The 20,675-nt window shown below is 39.4% G+C and overlaps 1 protein-coding gene across 3 annotated transcripts in view; it reads right to left on the bottom strand.

Annotated features, from left to right (window-relative positions):
• The window catches only part of tbc1d4 (TBC1 domain family, member 4), a 34,311-nt gene extending 14,245 nt beyond the window's left edge, over positions 1 to 20,066 (bottom strand). The window contains exons 1-11 of one of the 3 annotated variants that reach the window (XM_053496026.1): positions 19,183 to 20,066; positions 10,603 to 11,148; positions 9,828 to 9,917; positions 8,461 to 8,565; positions 5,769 to 5,901; positions 5,528 to 5,619; positions 5,331 to 5,441; positions 4,184 to 4,288; positions 3,887 to 3,937; positions 2,136 to 2,341; positions 1,103 to 1,249 (exon numbers count right to left, since the gene is read on the bottom strand). In XM_053496026.1, the coding sequence (XP_053352001.1) occupies positions 1,103 to 1,249; positions 2,136 to 2,341; positions 3,887 to 3,937; positions 4,184 to 4,288; positions 5,331 to 5,441; positions 5,528 to 5,619; positions 5,769 to 5,901; positions 8,461 to 8,565; positions 9,828 to 9,917; positions 10,603 to 11,148; positions 19,183 to 19,566 (1,970 nt within the window). In that variant the 5' untranslated portion in view covers positions 19,567 to 20,066. Of the gene's footprint in view, positions 1 to 1,102; positions 1,250 to 2,135; positions 2,342 to 2,695; positions 2,865 to 3,886; positions 3,938 to 4,183; positions 4,289 to 5,330; positions 5,442 to 5,527; positions 5,620 to 5,768; positions 5,902 to 8,460; positions 8,566 to 9,827; positions 9,918 to 10,602; positions 11,149 to 19,182 lie in introns of those variants that run through there. The other 2 variants (XM_053496027.1, XM_053496028.1) reach the window with 2 other exon arrangements.
• Positions 20,067 to 20,675: the final 609 nt, after the last annotated feature.

A 20,675-nucleotide genomic window follows, 5' to 3' on the forward strand; every position in this document is an offset into this window, starting at 1 on the left:
CTAATGACCTCAAACAGGTGCTACTAATTTAGAATCATGAACAAAGTGTAGCTGGACTATTTAAAAGCAAAAATAATCTTTGAGGGTCAGAAATCTGGCTGATAAGCAAGTGATCAAATACTTATTTGACACAGTAATAATGAATCATACAATGATTTCCGGATTTTCTTCCGGATAATCTTTTTAGATTCTGTCTCTCACAGTGGAAATGCATCTATGCTGAAAATTGTAGACCCCTCCTTGATTTCTAAGTAAGAGAACTTTACTCACTGTAAACAGGCTTTAGAGCTTCTTTTTGAAAGCCAGAAAGATTAAGTGTGCTGTGCAACACTTTTGTACAACATACAGTGTCTAGTGTTTCTTATTTCCTCTTACTCTTCACATATAAGATAGATTAAGGTAAGGGTTAGTAGGTCTGATCTCTAAAATGTGAAACTATTAGAAATATCAAATAAATAAAAACATTGTGTTTAAGTTTTTTTTTTTTTTGGGGGGGGGGGGGGTTGGGTCATAAGGGTAAGCACTGTGGCCTTGCAACTCCAGGGTTGAGGATTCAATATGAAACTTGGAGTTTTGATGTTCATGTGCATGGAGTTTTGATGTTCTCCCCATGCTTGGTGGATTTCCTCTTTACTACGGTTTCCTCTCATAGTCCAAGGACATGCAGATTTGGCAGACTGGTTTCCCCAGATTGTCCGTTGTTGTTGTTGTGTGTGTGTGTGTGTGTGTGTGTGTGTGTGTGTTTAGATTAGTAGAAAGCTGTAGCTTTTGTAATTATGCTAGCAATATGAGGATGGTTTCAGATGTTAGTGCTAAAGTTTAGGTTCATGTTTTAGAGCACTAAACAGCAGACCGAAGCGCCATGCGGTTTAACAAAGGTAGGTTTCCTGGTTCCTGTAGATGCCAACAAGTAGTCCAGCAGTGAGGAGCAAGAAAAAGACGATGAGAGAAAAGCAAATTCTCTCAGAGAAAACGGCAAAAGATTAATAAGGGGTTAAAAGTCAGACAGACATTGCTGCCCGCCCAGTGTTACTGCATGGCATCACTACCCTCCTCCTGTCCAAGGGGTAGTGGTAGGTTTTCAGCCAGCGCCCCCTCTCACCTCTTGGGGCTGTCCGGCAGGGAGGCCAGTGAGCCGAAGGAGCCCAGGTAAAAACTTTTCAGGAAAGTGGAAGTGGAGAAGGAGGAGGGAAGGTTGAAGGAAGACTCCCCCTCAGAGACACTGCGTTTTCTTGGCACACGTACCAGACTGAAGAGAGATTACAGGCAGACAAGTACACTGCTGTGGCAGAACAGTTAGGGACAAAAGATGGCTCTTTGGAATAAGCAATGAACGCTCAAATTCCTCAAATGAGCAATTAAAGGTGTTTCGAGTTAACATTCTTTAAAAAAAAAAAAAAAAACTGCTTTAAAGGCAGAATCTGAAACTGAAATAGCTTCTCAATAATTTCAAGAATCTTTTTTTTTAAGTAGTGATGTTATCAAAGGTTGATTGATTTAGTTAAAATCAACTGGGCATTCAAAGAGTTATAGACAAAATAATCTATGTCAGCGATTTGATCAATTATTTGAATTAGTGTTTAATTTAGCAATACACAGCAACATGCCTAATATATTTACTAAGTGTTAGCTTGCATATTACTTTTGCAGTAATATTTCACTTATCCTTGTGATCTTTTTATCTATATAAACATGTTCATCACAAGGAAATATATTTAAAGCCTCAGCATTTCTGTATTACCAAATGATATCTGCATTTTTCTCACACCCTTGTTTTCATCAGTGCAGATATTACAGAACCAAATCAACACATTATATGCTCTGGCTCTCAAATAAAAATCTTTAAATGACAGTTTACCCTGACAGTTTAAATGACAGTTTAAATGACAGTTTACCCTGACAGTTTACCCTGACAGTTTACCCTGACAGTTTACCCTGACAGTTTACCCTGATGTTGTATTACTTTTTTCATGTGAAAAAAGAAGCCACTAAGAAAAGTGTAAAAAGTACACCACAACCCCTAGTGCCATCTAGGACTTGTTAATCTGTATTTCTTATGAGACCGCAAGTGCTGACTAGGCTAAAGATAAACACAGCCACGAGCTGATCATGTGAAACAGGAAGTGATGTGTTACCTGCTCTGCAGCAGCTCTGGAGCAACAGATTGTTGTCTGTGCAGAGGAACCTTAGGCTGTGTCGGTAACTCTGTGAAAGAGATCCTCTTCTTGATTGGAGGGTGGCTGAAGGTGTGTGCTCTTCGGCGAAACAAAGGAGCGTCAGGGTCCTCGTCCAAGGCCACAGGGGGAGTCCCTGGAGGGGACTCACCAGGGGACTCGTCTGGCTGCATGGCCAGAGATTAAACAGACGGCTTAGTGACCAATATATAAAAATGAACATATGTTTAAGAGCAGGCAGATAAAGAACCATGATCCTAAAACTTAAAAATAACTAAAGCTTTACTAAGTACACAGTACTACACTTTTTTGAGAGATTTTAATATCTACACAAAATCTAAAATAACTACACTAAAAACACACATTCCTTCCACAAATGCCACATCATATAACAAAATTCCAACACAAAAAACACACATACACTCTATCGAATCCTCTACAGTAAGGCCACCGTCACAGCCAACCGACACACACACAGAAGCCAAATACCAGGTGTGCCCCTGTGAACAGCACCCACTTACCCAGAGACGTCTCTCAGTGCTCTCAGTGTGTATCCCAGAGCTTTATCCCTCTCTGAAGTGGCAAAACTGGAGACTGCACACATGCTCTTAGATCTATTGTATGCTAATAACCCTTTAGTCGTGTGACTAAAAAACATCACCCATGCATGATCTGGCCATGTTTACTACCCCGGTTATAGGAAAGGCTCATTCTGGTTCACTTCCTTGCTCTGTTTCCTGTCCTTATGCTCTGGGGCCTAACCTGGTGCTCTCCCTTAACACACTTTTCAGCTGAGCCAGGAAACCAGCAACGGCTGCACAACGCACTATACCAGTCTATTTCTGTAAGTCACCCCTTCCCCCTCCCATTATTCGCCAGCCAGCCTGCCACTGCCAAGGCTAAATTTGGGAAAAACACTGATTATCTACAAGACGAAGAAAAACACACAGACTATAGTTGAAGCTTTCTTAGCAAAACAGCAATATCTAAGAGATACCACAGAAAAGTGCTTGTTGTAGTTCAGCAACAGAAATAACAGATAGGAAGGTTTCATAATTAAATTTCTATTTAACATTTCAAAATATTGTTCTAATCAATAAATTAGAACTGGACTGACAACTGGATAATAATTTCATTAAGCTCGCTTATGGGATTTGCTCTAGGGTTAGGGTTAGGATTAGTAACCAAAACTTCTCAAAAAACAAAGCACATGACCTGAGCCAGGCATGCATATCAAAAATTTACCCCCGCCCTCCCTTTTAGGTGTGGTGAGCAGGATACACGGTGTGGCAGGACAGTTAAGCAGCAGGCCTGATTACTGTGAGATGGGATAACAAAAATGACGCAGAGGCCTCACAGCAATAGCACTGGTTAAGACGTGTTATTGTTCTCTACAAAAACTTCGTTGGCCAGCAAATCACAGCAAGACCAGGGATCATCATCATCATACTCACACACACTTCACATTCCACATTTAAGTAAAACAGAGCCATTATGAAGCATGTGGCTCTGGAAAGAGAATGCAAAAATTTGAAAGTAAGCTTTTTATGTGGATGCTAGCAAACAGGTTATAAATCACAGACAGCCTTCATACCACGGATAAACCACACGCGGTGTGATATTTTCAGTTTGAGTGGGTGTTCTTATACTTCCTTTAAATGGAATTTACAAAGACTATGTGAGGGGGAGTAGAGTTCAGAGAGGATACTCACTCGGTCAAAGCTGCCCATGCTTCCTAGACGCATGCGCATCCGGTTTGCACCCTGGAGGAGAGAGCGATAGAGAGAGAGATCGAGAAAGACAAAGAGAGAGAGACTAAACTGAGCTTCTGTATGTATACAGTTTTGCCCAAGGGTATCACTGGAAAATAAGGAAACCTACCCAAGCACGTCACACACAAACTCACACATATGGGAGAGAAATAAAGCTTAAAAAGTTTTTTTGATCAGCTCTTAGGCTAAAATGACACACATTGACCCACACTGAAAAACATCAACACACATACACACCCTTGAAAAGATGTTCTCCAGGGAGCTGGTGAGGGAGCTGCGTGCCTTATTTTTCAGCAAGTCCAGCTTGTTCCGTCCAGCTCCACTCTCTGAACTTATGGCACTCTGCAACACAAAGAAAAGGATGATTAGGGACTAAACAGATGCAATGTATACACTAGTTAGCCCACAGCATGAATTATCTTGTTACAAGATCTTGCACCCGTCAAGGGGAGGAATATACTGTATTAGAGAGCAAGTGAACTTTTAAGGTTCCATGTTCCATAAGCTTTAAGGTTCCATGTGGGACAAAATAAAATTGGGCAAACGCAAAGATCTGAGTTCTCAACCCTTAAAACGTACAATGAAGTAAAATGTCATTCAATCTGGATCAGGGCATCTTCCAAATGCCAGTAATGTAAAGGCACATGGAGAGTTCAAGATGTTGATTTGGTCTTAAGATTTCCCACATCTCAATCCAATAGAACATCTGTGGGATGTGCCAGGCTGGATATCTAATCCATTCAACTCACATAAAAGATCTGTTTCTAATGACTTTGTGCCAGATATCACAGCACAGCTTGAGAGAGCTTTTGGAGTGCACACCTCAATAAGTCAGAGCTGTTTTAGCCTGCACAAGGGGGACCTACACAATGTTAGGCAGGTGGTTTTAATCCTGTGGGTGACTGATGTATGTAAACAACTATGTTCACTCTAGTCTGCAAATATATGTAATAAACATTATTCAGACCACATGAAGTTTTAATAAATACTGTGCAAAGATGACCAGAGTCCAGGGATACAAATGAGCTTTTGAACACAGAATGGTAAAATGTGAAGTGTTACGAGTGGAAGCCACTGCTGAGGCTGCTAGAGTTACTCTGAAATGCACTTTGTCTCCCGGTGGTGGATTGAAGCATGACATCAGCGCTCTGTTTAAAAAAAGCTCTGAGTGTTCTTGCATTAACACATCCTGAGAAGGAGGCGTATGTTTGTTTTTCCTAAGGACAGATCATATTATCAAAAAATCTCATCAAAACGGCACAGGATGCTGTATTCTAATCCACACAGATTTAACATTTACAGTCTGGCTTATCCTCTTAGAGACATGACGCACAGCTTGTCCCTCAGCATGAATGATATGTGTGCTATGTATTTTGTGTCGTACCTGAGGACCTTCTCCAATATGGACGTGCGTCTTCTGCTTGGTCTCACACAGCTGCCTGAGATGAAGAATAACCAGCTCATTCTCTTCCTGATCACAACTTGGCTTCATCTTCTGCACAATGGAAACAGAAAACAGTAACAGACGATTAGAATGAGCATTTAATTTTATGGATGGTAGAATTTCCTTTTTGTGATTACCTGTACACGTTCAAATATGTCTGCCTGCTCATTATCACTCAGCTGGGAAAGGTATTTTTGAATGGCCAGCTTTGCTCTAGGAGGGTACAGTCCTGCGATTGCAAAATAAACAAACTTTTTATTTCAGTCAATAATTGGTTTGTGTGTGTGTGTGTGTGTGTTGGTGTGTGTGTGTGTGTGTGTGTGTGTGTGTTGGTGTGTGTGTGTGTGTGCGCACAAATAAAGGAAGTGTCAGCTTCACCTTCGATCCGCTCACAAAGCTTGTGCAGGTCATGCATTGGACAGGCCTCACATAATTTAATCTGGGTTTTGGAGCTCTGCAATGCTGCAGCTGTACTGAAGGCCTGCTTCATAGTCAGCATCACCTCATCCACCTGAGAGGAAGAAAACCATTCCACAATAATAATTCAACACAATGCTATACACATTGCAAAAACGAGGGGTTTGTTTCCATTCACCTGTTTTATAAACATTTTATACAATAGAGTGACAGAAATATATAGTTAGAATAAATATTTTGAAATTGAGATATAAATTGAGATACAACTTTAATTAACTGAAATTCAGTTTTATTTGTATAGTGCTTTTAAAAATCGTCACAGAGCAGCTTCACATATAAACCCTTTTTAAATAAAATAAAAAAAAAAACCTTTAAAAAGTATAGACTATAACTATCATTTTGTCTCTGATGAGCAAGCTTCGGGGTGACAGTGCCAAGGAAAAAACTATTTATGATGATAAAAGGAAGAAACCTTGAGAGAAACCAGACTCAACAGGAAATCCATTATTTGAGTGATATCGGGTAATATGCAGTTTGATTTATGGTCACACTATCAGGCTAAATATTAGAGATATGTGAAAGAGAAAAAAAATCAACATAGTTATAAATCATGATTTTTTTGTATGGCGTTTCATGTATCGCCAAAACTTTTTTTCACTAGTTGATCAGAATTAGATGGTTTTAAGTTTGATTGACCATGACCAGTGATTAGAAACTCATTTTCATGGCGTTATCAAAAACTGGACATGTATAAAGCCTCCCATCTGCCTTTTTCTCCAAACCCTGCGGTCAAATTAGACTCAAACCCACACATTACACACGCTTGCATCAGTCACAAAACACAATGGGTGTAAATTACACAAAAACCACGTGCATTAGGGATCTCATGTGCCCGCATGCTTGTCTCATGTGCCTGCGTGCTTGCAGCCACTCAACCTAGCGCGCCCACTTTCAAGTTGATTTGAGACTTTGGAGGTATCTGAGGCAATAAAAAAAAAAATCACAGTTTTTCCTACAGGTGGCGCACTCTGTACTATTTACACATTTTCATCCTGTGTGGTAGGAGTGAATTATTTGTCAGGTTTCCTTAGAAATAATAATTATGTTGGATGATAGATACGTGCTGCTCAGTAACAATAAGGCTGTTTTTGGCTTTATTTAATTCAAGTTAGATGTTAACTTTTGTTTATGAAGTTAGTTTGTATTGTTTAAATCCTATGCTTGGTTTTTGGATGAGGAAACTAATGTTATACAGAATGGGCTACATTTAGTTAATGTAATTTTTTAATGGTCTAAAATTGGGAAAAAACGTAATATCAAATCAGGATACTTATAGAATCACAATTTTATTCGAATTGCCACCTAGATATTGTGATATCTTCTCAGTAGGTGTCTGGTGGTTCACATCCTTCTATAAAATATAAAACGTTTGGACAAGCACCAATTAGGTGTTGATGTACACTATATTTTTTCACTGCATTTTCACTTTTTACTACATTTTGGAAAATGGCCATGGGAAATTTCTGCCCATTCAGCCACAAGAACATCAGTGAGGCCAGACAAAAAAGTCCATCGCACAGTGCTCCAATTCATCCTAAAGGTGTTTAATGAGTTTGAGGTCCAGACTCAGGCCAGTTGACTTCTTCCAGTCAACCTTGCCAAACCAGGTTATGCTATAACAAGTTTGGATTTGACCTATTAGACCGAGTGGAGGGAAATATTAACCATACAATAAACAAAGTATAGCCAATTGTGTGCTTGAATCTTTGGGGAAGTACTACATATGGATGATCATGTGTCCATGTACTTTCGGCTGCACAGTATATCTGAAAGTTCTTGTGCTTGCAAAATATTTTGCTAGTACCTTAAGCCAGAATTTGTAGCCTTGACTTTTGTGTTTTAGTTGCAGATAGACATAAACACAAGCCAGACAACACTTGCTTCTTGCTGTCAGTCTAAAACACTTTGATTCAACACTGAGATTGTGTTACCAGAGCTGATAAAAAACGGTGTCCTTCATACTTCTAAATAAGACTTGAGTGTTCGCCATCAGAGCCAAAAGCCTCAAACATACATAAATGTTTGATTTGTACATCACTCGCAAAGTAAACTTGAAATGAGAGTACTGGGCAGATTTTTGTTCACTGACTTAGTCAGGTTCCATATCGGCTTTATGTTAATTTTAGTCTATTTTTGCTGGTGTGCCCTGTGATGTCTGTCCAGGGTGTATCCAGCCTTGTGCACCAAGTCCCCTGCGATAGGCTCCCTGCCCCCCTCAACCCTGCACAGGCTAAGCAGTACAGAGAATGAGAGAAAGAAATGAGTGTGTGGTTAAGCTTTATGCTTAAGTTTTTGGCAGGTACAGTATAAGACCAAGAGAACCCTGAGGAAACCCACACAGACGGGACAGAACATGTACAGAAGCACCACACAGACAGTAACACAAGCTAGGGCACGTTGGAGCCGTGAAGTGACAACTGTGTCAGCTAATTTTCTATAATATTACAATATTACGAAGAAAACTTTCCTCGCCGATTATCTGACATAACCTTATAATGCACCTTCATTCAGTCCCATTTGTATTGCACAGCAGAATACAAACACATTCAGTCCCATTTGGAGCACAGGCAGAATAAAAGATTAAACTGCTCACCAGAGATTCATTGGCACACTGGAACACGTAGCAGAGATACTGGCCGGGTCCAGACTCCACCACATCACGACAGATGAACCCAAAGTGATCTGTCTGCTTTACTCCCTGTGTGTGACAAGTGTTGTACAGAAAAATTACAACAAACATGCAGGACAACCAATGCAATAAATTATTATAAGGGTTTCTCCACGAATGTTTTAATTTTTATCTTTTTGATTATAAAACTCTAATAATGTTGTCAGCAGGGAAAATTTAATTAATGCTTTAACATGATTTTTGAAAGTTCAAATTGAGATTTTAGATGGTCGTTTCTTAAAAATGTTATCAAAAACACCCTTAAATGCTATTTAAAAGTTTTAAACAAAGTGCATAAACAACAGATTTTTTTAACCTGACAAATGCCTCCTACACACAAATCACTGCACGTTTAGAATGTTGAAGCGTATGAAAGTGTCACTAAAATAAAAGCAAGATAAATACGTTTATGTCAAATATAATTCTGCATTACACTCTAAAATGTAATGTGCCAATTGAAACAATGTCATTTCCGACAAGCGAATTAGGAATTTTAACATGTGGGAATTGAACTAGGTCGTTCTCATCACCTCCTCGCATGAGGGCTGGAGCTCATACGTGAGAAACCCATGTGGATAAATGCTAAGACAAATGGTGCCATCTTTATACGCACCAAAGAGTGTTTTTTTTTATTACATACTTTTCCTTTATGGGTAGAAGGAAAAGAGGGTTGGGATGTTACCTCTGAAATGTATTATGTGAAATTATTAGAAATAATCAACAACTTGTACTTGTTATTTGCTAGCAACAAATAATTGGATAAATTATAAATATATTCCTCTTTTTTTTTTTAAAGAATTTTTTTTAAACAAATAATTAAATTATTGACAATCTTTTGTGATTAAATAACTGCACATCAACTATTATGTGATTAATTGTGAAGAACTAGCTACCACCACACATTTATTTTAGGCGCTGCAATAATTGCCCAGAACAGGTTCTGCACAATGGGTAAAAGTTTATGGCAAAAGGTTTGCAGAATTTAACATAAGTTTAAAAATCGTAAACTCCAAAATGTTGAATGGTCAAAAGCTACAAAACACTGAATGCAAAGTAAACTATTCTTGTCAGATTTAAGATTCAAAGACTCAAAGAACTTTATTAATCCCAGAGGGAAATTACTTATTCTTGGTTACAGTAAGTGAAGCCACTATAAACAACTACCCTCCCAGTGCCAACGCTATAGTATAAAGACCATATGCTTAGAAAGCAGCTTGACATTGAACCTGAGCTGGGAATAGGGGCAACTTAAAACATAAACAAAGCCTTAAGGTAAATCCCAGGCTACAAACCTGGGAGCAAAACGAGATATCTTTGAAATTTTTCTCCAGCACCACTGTCTTGCTGTCTGGGCTGATGAGATTCACCTCGAAACGTCCCACCTAAAGACACAAAAAACAATGCTGATGGAAAATTATTTTAACGCAGCAACTTCTGATCTCATCTTATAATAGACCTGGTGACTTTGTGTAAAAATACAACAAACACACACACATATATACACTCACAGACACACACTCACAGACACACACTCACAGACACACACTCACAGACACACACTCACAGACACACACTCACAGACACACATAAATTAGCAAGGTTGTGTAAGATAAGCAAATGATTTCTCAGAGCTGAATTCAGAGAAACAGTTCTGAGCTCTCATGGAGAATTTTTAACCTTGGGTGGCCATTTAAAGACCGGTTGAGTGACTGCTTTTCTGGCATGCAGGATAATTACTCAGACATATTTAGTCCAGAATTCTATTAATATCACAAACACCATGCACGAAGAAAACATGGATCTCTAAAATAAAGGGTGGTTTAAGACTTGAGCGTAATTTAATATTACAGATGGCAGCGCTGATGGAAGAAAGTTTATTCCACTCAGCAAGTTTTGCATGTTTTATTAAAGCTAGCCATTAAGTTGACAATTATAATATCTGCAACATTTGACACAATTGAGACAGATCTGTACAAAGTGATACATATGCCTTGAATAGAGTGCATTTTGTGTGTGTGTGTGTGTGTGTTGTGCTTCTGTTCAGGATGTAATTGTGTGCAGTCGTACCTGAAACAGCATAGTGCGATTCTTGTCTGCGTCAGAGGGCTGAACGTTGTTAGGTGCACTAGCATGTCTCCTACGTGTTGGGACTTTGGCTCCCGCTTCTCTGGGAATCTTCTGTAAGCCACCTGCCAAGCTGTTGCAACGAGTGCGAAACTCCTGCTGCTCAAACCCCGAGTCCTCCTGAATGCACTCGGGGAAAGCATTGCGCACGCTACCTGCTTTCTCATTTGTGTCTGTGAGTGCCGTCTCGGAGAGAGATGCGCTGAGCGGGTCGTCTCCCATGGTGAACACCACCGGCGTCTCCACAGAGCGCTGGCCATTCAACAGGCGCAGACGCCTACGCTCTGACTCGTGCTGCCGAAACAGGTCGATGCAGTCGTCAATCAGGGTGGAAGGGGCTTTTTTGTAGTTTACTGTCACGTTGCCACAGTAAAGCACTTCAAACTTTTGCGAGTTGTAAAAAGACTCCTCAGCCTCCTGCTTCGGTTTGCTTTCCTCTTTGAGTGCACTTTTGGAGGCCTGTCGGATGCTGCTAATGACCTCCGACACCTGTGGGTGAAGAACAGATTTTTATCACTGTCGAATGTCAAACTGGGACATATTCGTCATGAATTTACCATTGGAATGCAAGTTCACTGTTAAGACAAAGGGTGATTTCAGGACCACTGGAATAGAGAAACAGATTAAAAGGAAAACCAGCTTAAAGTGTCTTAGTAAGATGTTGAACCAATACAAGTCTCTAGTACACCTTTCTGTCTTTGGAAGTATAGTAGGACATTAAACACCATACTTCCAAACATGTTAACTGAGTCAGTGTTTTATAATGGTTATGGACAAAAACACTCACTAACTTTGTAGTTGTCTTTCTATCCAACGGGACAAATGGACTATAATTCCTAAAAAAAAAATAATAATCCCTAAACGTCAACTCGGTGACAATTAATGAATAAAGAAGGACAGTTGCTAAATTAAATCACAATATTAAAAAAGCAACTCACACTGGTTAATCACATTTACACACCAGGTTAGACACATTCGCATTGTCTTGAAGCTGACATCAATCTTGACTAATTTATTTAAATAAGAAGCTGAAACTAAACTAAAAGCCGTTAAAAAAAAATCATCTTGGCCGGACAATAGTCACATAAACCTTAAAGCAGGCAAGTCAGATTTTTCCATAAAGTCAAGTTAAAAAAAAAAAAAAAAAGAAAAAAGAAAAGGCAGGAGCACTGAAGTAACAGTGATAGTGATAGTGATAACGGTCTCATCCAGGTGTCTTTCAACGAGCCGGAATGTTCCTGTTACTTTTACTGACATGAAGCACAAGCCCGGCTTTGTAAGCAAATTAAACTGATTTACATTAGCTAAACATGCCTCACTGAGAGAACACAAACAGCACTCTGGTTACAGAATTGGGAAATGTGCCAACTAGACTTAGAGTTGATAAAATAAAATGCTAGAGGCACCAAATGCCAGAACAACCTTCACACACGGCGTACATATGCCAATTTTACTGTCCTAATAAAGATCAGTGTGGGATGTTCAGCCGGAGCGGTATCCTAGTACACTAAATCCAGTGACTGGTAAGTAATCATATTAGAAATAACTGAAAGTCTGTGACTTTCAATACTCAATTAATTCTGCAGGCTCCTGGGTAAATCGCAGACAAAACATTCATACTCCAATGGACATGCAGTCCTTGGAGCTGAGAAACACAGGGCTCTGGTCAACAACAAGGTCAAATGGATTACTTGTTCAAGGCGGCAATTGAGAGTAAACCAAACACAACTCCATGCTGTGTACACTCATGTCACTGCTCAAGATAACAGGCTGCGGGTTTGTTTGTCCAATGCATTTATCTTCATTATAAAAACATTCACTGTGTAAAGTTTCAGTGGTTAAACTGTATATTATGAATGCAGTTGCGTGACCATGACAACCTCTTGAACCATGTTAAGGCCTCGCAATGTAACAGCTAATAACCATTATACCACACCTCAGCGAAAAATATTTGTGGCTGCACAGATCATTCCTAGGCAGGAAACAAGCATAATATGGCCTAAATACAACATTTTATAAAGGCTTTACTTCATGTCCTGAAAAAAAACTGACATGTCGTAACTCTGACACAGAACCTGACTTGTGAGAGCAAGAGAAAGGGCGTAGCTGCTCATAGTTAACTGACAGATTGCTTTTTTCCCCCAGATATTGCATGAGGATTTATATCAGACATTACAGATCAGTGACAAAGTTGAAGATTGAACTACGACTACCAAAAAGATTTAAAAAGAAATGTGTCCCATGTTAAATGTAAGCAAATAGCGCTGTCTACTATTGCTGTTTTCTGTTGTACTACGTCATACATGAGGTCATTATTTGTTTTAACCACATTTCTCCCTATCTATGTACAGGAAGTCCCAACTGGTTCATTAGACCTGTTTATTACACAACATTACAGATGCAGGTATCAACACAAGCTTCCTCAAAGATGCATAAGACCTGTTATCTTACTACTCAAGCAATGTCACTGAGATTCGGAGAAGCACATCTCCCAGTTCTTCTCAAGTGAACAAACACCTGTAATTAGCTAAGCAGTTCATGGAAGGCTAAAGAATTGTCAAGATTTAAATTATACCTATGCTTATTAATAATACAATGCATCCCAATTTACTGGGATGAGTGGTAAAGCATTTTATCCTAACAAGAAATAAGTTCAAATGACATGGCTTAACTCCCAACATCCACCTGTTAAACATCCATTATATGCTCTTGTGTACTGGATGACACTCTCTGCCATCTTACTTTTTATAATTAAAATTATTAAAACCCTTTGTGTATTAGAATAGCTTATAAAAATCAAATGCATATGGTATGCCACACTTTACAAAGTGTGTGACCAGCCCTTTTGTTTAGGTGACTAGGGCAGGATTTTGGCCAGGTTTATTTTATGCTCGGTTGCTGCTGCTCACTGTAGTCGCTGTCTCATCTTTCTGGGTTGCGCATAAGTCCCAGCCACACTGCAGCCAGAGAGAAATCCATGCTAAGGGTCATTGTGTAGATATGACTCAGATGGACAGAAAACACAACCAGCAGTCTATTTATGGACTCAGCAGAGCTATGTTTCTCTTGAACACTGGTTACTGACAAAAGCCTGTTTTTATTACAAAATTTTATGTATTAGTCTGTTTTATAGAAACATTCATGTGACATGACTGATGCTGTTTCAGGCAGATGACAGAGTAAACCTGATGTGGGCAAATTCCCAGTGCAGCTCTATTCTTTTAGAAGAACACTATAATCAAGAGACACCAACTGTCCTACTGTACTATAGAACCTTTATTGAGTGTCCTGCTTTCTCTTCAACCACTTTGTTCAATAAACCAGAATAAACAAGTAGTGCAACCCATTTACAGTAGAATGTAATTGGAAGTGGCATGGATTTACTGTCAATTAATGTTGGTTTGCAATGAAACATCAAATTCAGTCCTTAGAATTGAATGGAGGCACCAATGCACTTATAAGGACAAAACTTGATGTAGTAGATGGATAAGGGTGGCCCATGACAGTTTAGCGGTCCATTTACGTACAGGGTAAAAAAACATCTGAAATATGTCTCATTCACCACCTATACCGCGTAATCCTAAATTCAGAGTCACAGGGGCCTGGAGCCTTTCATCCTTGATTACATCATATAAAACAAAAAAAATGGGAAAAAGAAAAAAAAAGGAAGATGGAGTGGTTAACTTAACACAAGACAAAGTTGATAAAGCAATGTTGAACTACGCTATTTAGAAATAATTTGATTTCGATTATATTTTACAGCTTATTGTTTACATTTTTACAATCTGTGTGTTTTGTGTGCCCTTTAAATTGTTTGTGCCAGCCCTGGGCAATATTCCCGGCAAGCCACACCTTCCGAATGATAAAATCAGATGGAATTCCTATGTTTAAGATAAACCATTTGTTTAAGCACTTTGAATCGTGTGCCTATGACAATATGACGACAAAGGCTAAAATAAAAGTAAATGTCTTTCAAAAGAATCAAATGAAAAATAATCTATACCAATCATTATTATTTTAATATTCATTTGGTGTGAAATTATAAATAAAGTCAACATTTGACCTCATTTATAGAAGCATTTATGAACTTAAATCAGAAAAATTCCTCTAAATTTGGAAGAAAATTAAGAATCCTACTCATTCTTCTGGGTGTTTGTAAATTTACACATGAAGACTACCTAAACCCCAATGAATCAACAACAGTTCATATGATTCACTTAAAAATTACGACATTTTAGTATGAAGATTATGCTATCAATTTTAAATTGCACATTTATTTTAATCAGCACAGGGAGAACATGCAAACTTCGCACACACAGACCCGAGTTGGGAATTGAACCCTTGAAACAAGGCCACAGTGCTAAGCATGATGCCGCCAGAACATAATATAAAAAAAACAAGGTAAGACTAGTTTCTTCTTCAATACGAAAAAAGAGAGCACAAGCTGAACTGTGCATTCAGTGAACTGTGCACACTGTGGCAGTCATACACTGAGGCCGTGCAAATGAGAGAATTGATATAACTGGAAAAGTAGGACATGCATATAGGAGGCAATGGATATTTAAAACCTGACCGCCTTTTTTTTTAGTTTGTTTTATTTAGAGGATGATGTCTAGCATACAATTCGGTTCTGTTTGCCACAGCATCTTCTATTAATGCTGTAAAGCCCTTCAGAGTCAGCACTAATGCTGGCAACATTAAGACCCTGTGCCAATTTAGTGCGTGTCCGATCTTTTTCCATACTTAGATTTCTAGCTACTGGCATGTTTTACAAAGAGATAAGTGATTAATCTGGTATGTCTCAAGGCGATGTGTCACATTCTCCTAACCCCCGTAAGACTCTGCAGGGTCTTGAGGTGAAAGGCAGCTACTTTTTGTTGCTTATGTTTTTACATCTGCCATTCATTTATTAGTATTTGAAACTTGTTCTAGCAGAAACAAAGTATGAAATCATAATGCCAAGTGTGTTTGCCAACAGTTAGGCATATCAGCTGTTCAGTAGTGATCCCATCTTTTAAGGTGTCGCAATTGCCATGTGTGTATAAGGTCTAAAGTGACAGTTTCATTCACATCTAAGGAAAAATTACTAGGGATGGAAACTGTGCTTAAAGGTGAATTCAGTAACAGTAATTAGTGAACCTTAGTGAAATGTGTAAGAAAAAACAAAAGGGCAAGTGTGGTGAGGACTTGGGAAGACTCTTAAGAAGACTCCTGTAAGAAAACTTAACTAAAGCAGCTTATGTTTGCTCTTCTTTAAATTCATTTGTGAAAGTAGTTTTGTTACAAAACTTCTTGTGAGATAACAAAACAATAGCAGCATATACAGCGTGTGGCCACTGCAGCACTGATAAATGCACAAACAATTAAAACAAACAGCTTTGCTTGGCCTCATTTCCCTCCAACGTGCTTGAGAGAAGGAAATGTCTGGTGCTACGTGCTGGGATGAGGGTGCACATTTTAAAAATCAGCGCTTTCATCGAGAGCCAGCATTTTAAATAAACCGACTGCTCAAAAAAAACACTGGCCATGAAGACCTAAAATAAGGGTCTGCATGACATAAAGAAAAATGTGATTCATGAGAACAGGCCACTTTTTTCCACTGCTGCATGGTCCAGTTCAGCTGCCCAATGTAGGCACTTTTGTTTGGTGGACAGGGATTGGAATGGGCACACTGACCAGTCTTCATCTAAAGATTCCTGTGTGCATGTACCTAAGTATTTCCTAGATGCCTAGAATAGCATACAAAGAACACACGACAAGACATGCTTTTTAAGAGATGCTCTGACAAAGTCATCTAGCACAATTTGGCCTTTAGCTGCAAGGTTCTTTTTACAGGGCGATTTTCCCTCTTTTCTTTTAACACATCAACTTCTAGAACTGACTGTTCACTTGCTGGATAATCTACCCTACCCCTTGACAGATGCCACTCTAATGAGATGATCATGTAATAAAGATAATAATGTTAATCACTTCACCCATCAGTGGTTGTCAACCTTGTGAGATCTATCTATCTATCTATCTATCTATCTATCTATATATATATATATATATATATATATACACACACACACACACATACATACACACACATACTGTATATACAGTATGGAGATAGACAGGTCAACAGATGGACAGACAATGTAATAATATAATTATATGTACTGTAATATGTATGTGCATAAGCGACAATAACAATTGCCTAAATGTGCTTGTGCATACACTGCTAGATTCATTTGGTAGGCCTGTGTAGTGAGTGTAAGCTCTATTTTCTGCCATTGTTCACTATCTCATACAAGGTGAGATAAGATGGCTAATGCTAACCAGGCAACCACACACTCTTTGCATCTCATCGGTTATTTTAAATAGACCCATATTCTGAAGGAACAACCCATAGGAATTAATTATTCTGTAAGAAAACGTTTATTGTGCCAATTTAAAAACACTGAACAATCCTAAACACAGGCCAACTAGTTTGGAGACGGTACTATTTACAACTAATTCCCATCTAACAGGCACAAACAAAACACACAAATGCTGAGGACTCAACAACATTTCACAGAAACCTGATGGAACACCTCAATCTTCAGTTCTTAATTAAGCTGTAAGGCATGACTGAAATTTGACCAAGTTCCCTGGCTCATCAAAAGCAGGAACAGAACACAACTTTTACACTTTAGGCATTTCTGATACTGGCCAAACACTGTGTACTCCATCAGCTTATTAGGTTTTTCTAATCTGTTCATACTGCATAAAGGAAAGCTGAGATTTAACTTTCCAGCTCATATCTTTGCTAATTTTCAGAGATCATGATTTTAGTATTTGTACTTTAGACAAGAAACAGGAGTTATTTTCAGACTTTATTTTTTAACTGTAGCACTAATATGTGTTTGATGTTTGAGAGATTTTTCAGATTGAAATTAAAAATGAAATAAACTTTTGTGTGGCTACAGGTCCAGTAGTGGCGAAAAACTTGAAAATTCCTCACTGTCTATCTGGTACAAAGTGTTATCCAGCCAGTTTTACTTGCATAACGACATCACCATGAGTTGCTTTTGTGGCATTCTTGAGTACTGCATGCACTAACAAGATACCTTTTTTTCCAGGAACAGATCGTCCTGGCTCAAGTTAACCCACGAAATGACTTCAATCATACAAAGACAGAGAGCCGGTTCATTTAGAACCATGTGGTCACATTTGGAACTTTTTGTGCATATATGCATGCCTTGCACCCCCACCACACACAAACTTCTCTTTTATTTCCCAGTTAAACTTACATGTGAGCTTAGCAGTTTGTATACAGGTTGTATCATAGGTTGCAAGCCTAACAACATGCTCACTCATATCCAGAGACAACAGAAGAGATATGTGTGCTCACTGTTAAACTGTCAGACCATTTCAACAAATGTTGCCACTAGACAGTTTGTGTATACTGTATTGTTTTTCACTTTGCTAGGTTGAGGCATTTCTCAGAAAATACATTGACAATTCCCTTAGATGAGAAACCTTCGGTATTTTTCATTATTGCTGATAAAATTGCCAGAATATGTTAATATTTTTGCACAACAGCTATGAATGAATTTCAAAGAATTAATTTCTTCTTTGTGTCAGTGCGTCCATACCAAGCATCACTTCACAACACGTTTTCACCCATCCATCCATGTTTACCATCCAGTCCATCTAGGAACCTCTGTAGCCCAAGTAGGAACCATGGAGGCCAATGGTGAGCCATGTATTTATTGCCACTATTAAAAACGTCTTAGGACCTCCAGTCAACATTCACACGTGCAATCAAACACTACAAGCTTAATGGATTCCACCTATTCAATTCATTTCAATTTGTATAGCGCTTTTAACAATTAACATTGTCTCAAAGCAGCTTTTCAAAATCAAATAAATCTATTACATAGTGAAATTCTTTATTTTTTTGGCATATCCCAACTTTTACTAATAGGCCGGGGGTCAGAGCACAGGGACAGCCATTATAGGTCACCCCTGGAGCAGAGAGGGTTAGGACCTTGCTTAAGGGTCCGACAGCTGCGACCTAGCGAAACTGGGGCTTGAACTGCCAACCTTCTGATCAGTAACCACCACCAAATAATGCTATTTTAATAACAGCATTAGTTTTACCTTGGCCAATAGGGCAGTATTGCTTTCTCATGCTTTTCCCTGATATACTGTCCACCTGTCTTTATTTAAAGTATGTAGTTTAAACAAAAATAAAATAATAGTTTTTCAGCACCCAAATTGTTGAAAAACACTGAAATTATTGCAAACTGGACTTGGGGTGCTTATTGAATCTTGCGCAACTTACAAGTATGTGCGTGTAAATGATGATAAGCGAAGCATGAGAAGAGCTCTTAGCTGATTTATGTTTATCTTTCCTCGTGCCATGAGGTTACACTCACACGTGCAGCTGCGCGTCCATATTTCTTTATTCGGATTATCAAGAAACAAATTAAAAAAAAAAAAAAAAAGCATGCAATTGATGGACTATGATATAGCCAGGTGTTTGAGGACACGCACCTGATCGGGGTCGCACGCTTTGAACACATGGCAGGCCATTTGGCACTCCGGGTCGTCCGGCTGACTGCGGATGAGGTAGGCGAAGTAGGCGAGGTCATGGCTGTTGTGGATGAAGCGCGAGATGCACTGCGCTTTGTGCTCAAATATGAAGACGGACGAGCTGCAGCTGCTGGCCGGAACGCAGCGGATTACAGGGGGGCTGAGAGAGAGCTGCACCATCCGAGCCTGAGTCTGGACCGAACCGGACTCGCTCTTCCTGCGGATTTCTGCCACCAGCCAGGGCAGCATGGGCAGCGTGGTGCGGCGGTCCAGCGAGCTGCAGCCCACATACCACAGCGAGAAGCTCTTCTCCTTGCCTTTCCCTTTGTCCTCCACTGCCTCCATCTTCACTTCTCAACTCGACCAGGACAAAAAGAAACCCGAGACCAGACGTGCACCAAATCACATTGAAGGGTGTGTTTTATTTTGCTTTTGCTCGTCCTGTCCTGCCCTGTCCCGTCGCTCGCAAACAGCCTTCTGTTCACAAGTGGGGCCAAAAATCTTACAAGTCAGCGACATGCACTTCTTCTTAAAGAAATAATAAGTCGCTCGTGGTGTACGATTTATTTTCACGCCTGAAAAGTGCCTCCATTGAGAAGGCTAATGAAGTTAGCGCTCTGAAACGTGGCGATTGAAGCGCGTGTAAACACAACACCGTGGAGTCTCCTCCTGCTCCTGGTAGACACCTACAGTTCGGACACACCGCTCTGACAACTCGTACACTGCACTACGGACACGTTTTTCTGTAGAAGTCACTACTTTAGTTTGTTCTAGCGTTCTCGCTGCTGTAAATAACCAGCGGGAGCAGCGCAGCGTCGTGCTCTTCTGCCAGGCTTGCAGCTGAAGGAGGCGTGGTTCTGACTGGGGGAATAGGCGGTACCCATGTCCCAAATAACACTCTGTCCTGCCGTCAGAGGTTTATTTTATTATTATTATTTTTTTTAACTAAGCAGTGACAAGTATAGGGGTTTACATGTGTGCACAGTCTGTTAATTGTTCATATATATCTTGTAGACCTTTTTATAATAAAAATGAACCTAAATTTATTTTGAATTTAAACAATTCTTAGCTACTAAATGCAAACACACAATAACTTTAAAACGAAGGCAAATGACGTGCTGTCGGGGGCGTGGCCATAACAGGGTTCTGTAGCCTGGGGGTGGAGTCATTCCTGCCTATGCATGTGATGTGAGGACTGACTAAAAGTTTCCTAATTAACAGTAAAACTTGCTCTGGGGTCTTCAAGATAATGGACACAGGATTGGTGTGGTTACAATCTTTCCTTCCCACCATACACTGGACATGAGTTGTATTTTTACATCACAACCTCAAAATTTACTTAAATGTTAATTTTATTCATGTATATGGCATTGGTGGCTCAGTGGTATGTTTCCCACCTACCATGCAGAAGGCCCGGTTTCGCTTCCAAGACAATGGCCAAACTCCAGCCACTG

The sequence above is a fragment of the Clarias gariepinus genome, chromosome 5 (genome assembly GCF_024256425.1).
Source record: "Clarias gariepinus isolate MV-2021 ecotype Netherlands chromosome 5, CGAR_prim_01v2, whole genome shotgun sequence".
Lineage (NCBI taxonomy): Eukaryota > Metazoa > Chordata > Actinopteri > Siluriformes > Clariidae > Clarias > Clarias gariepinus.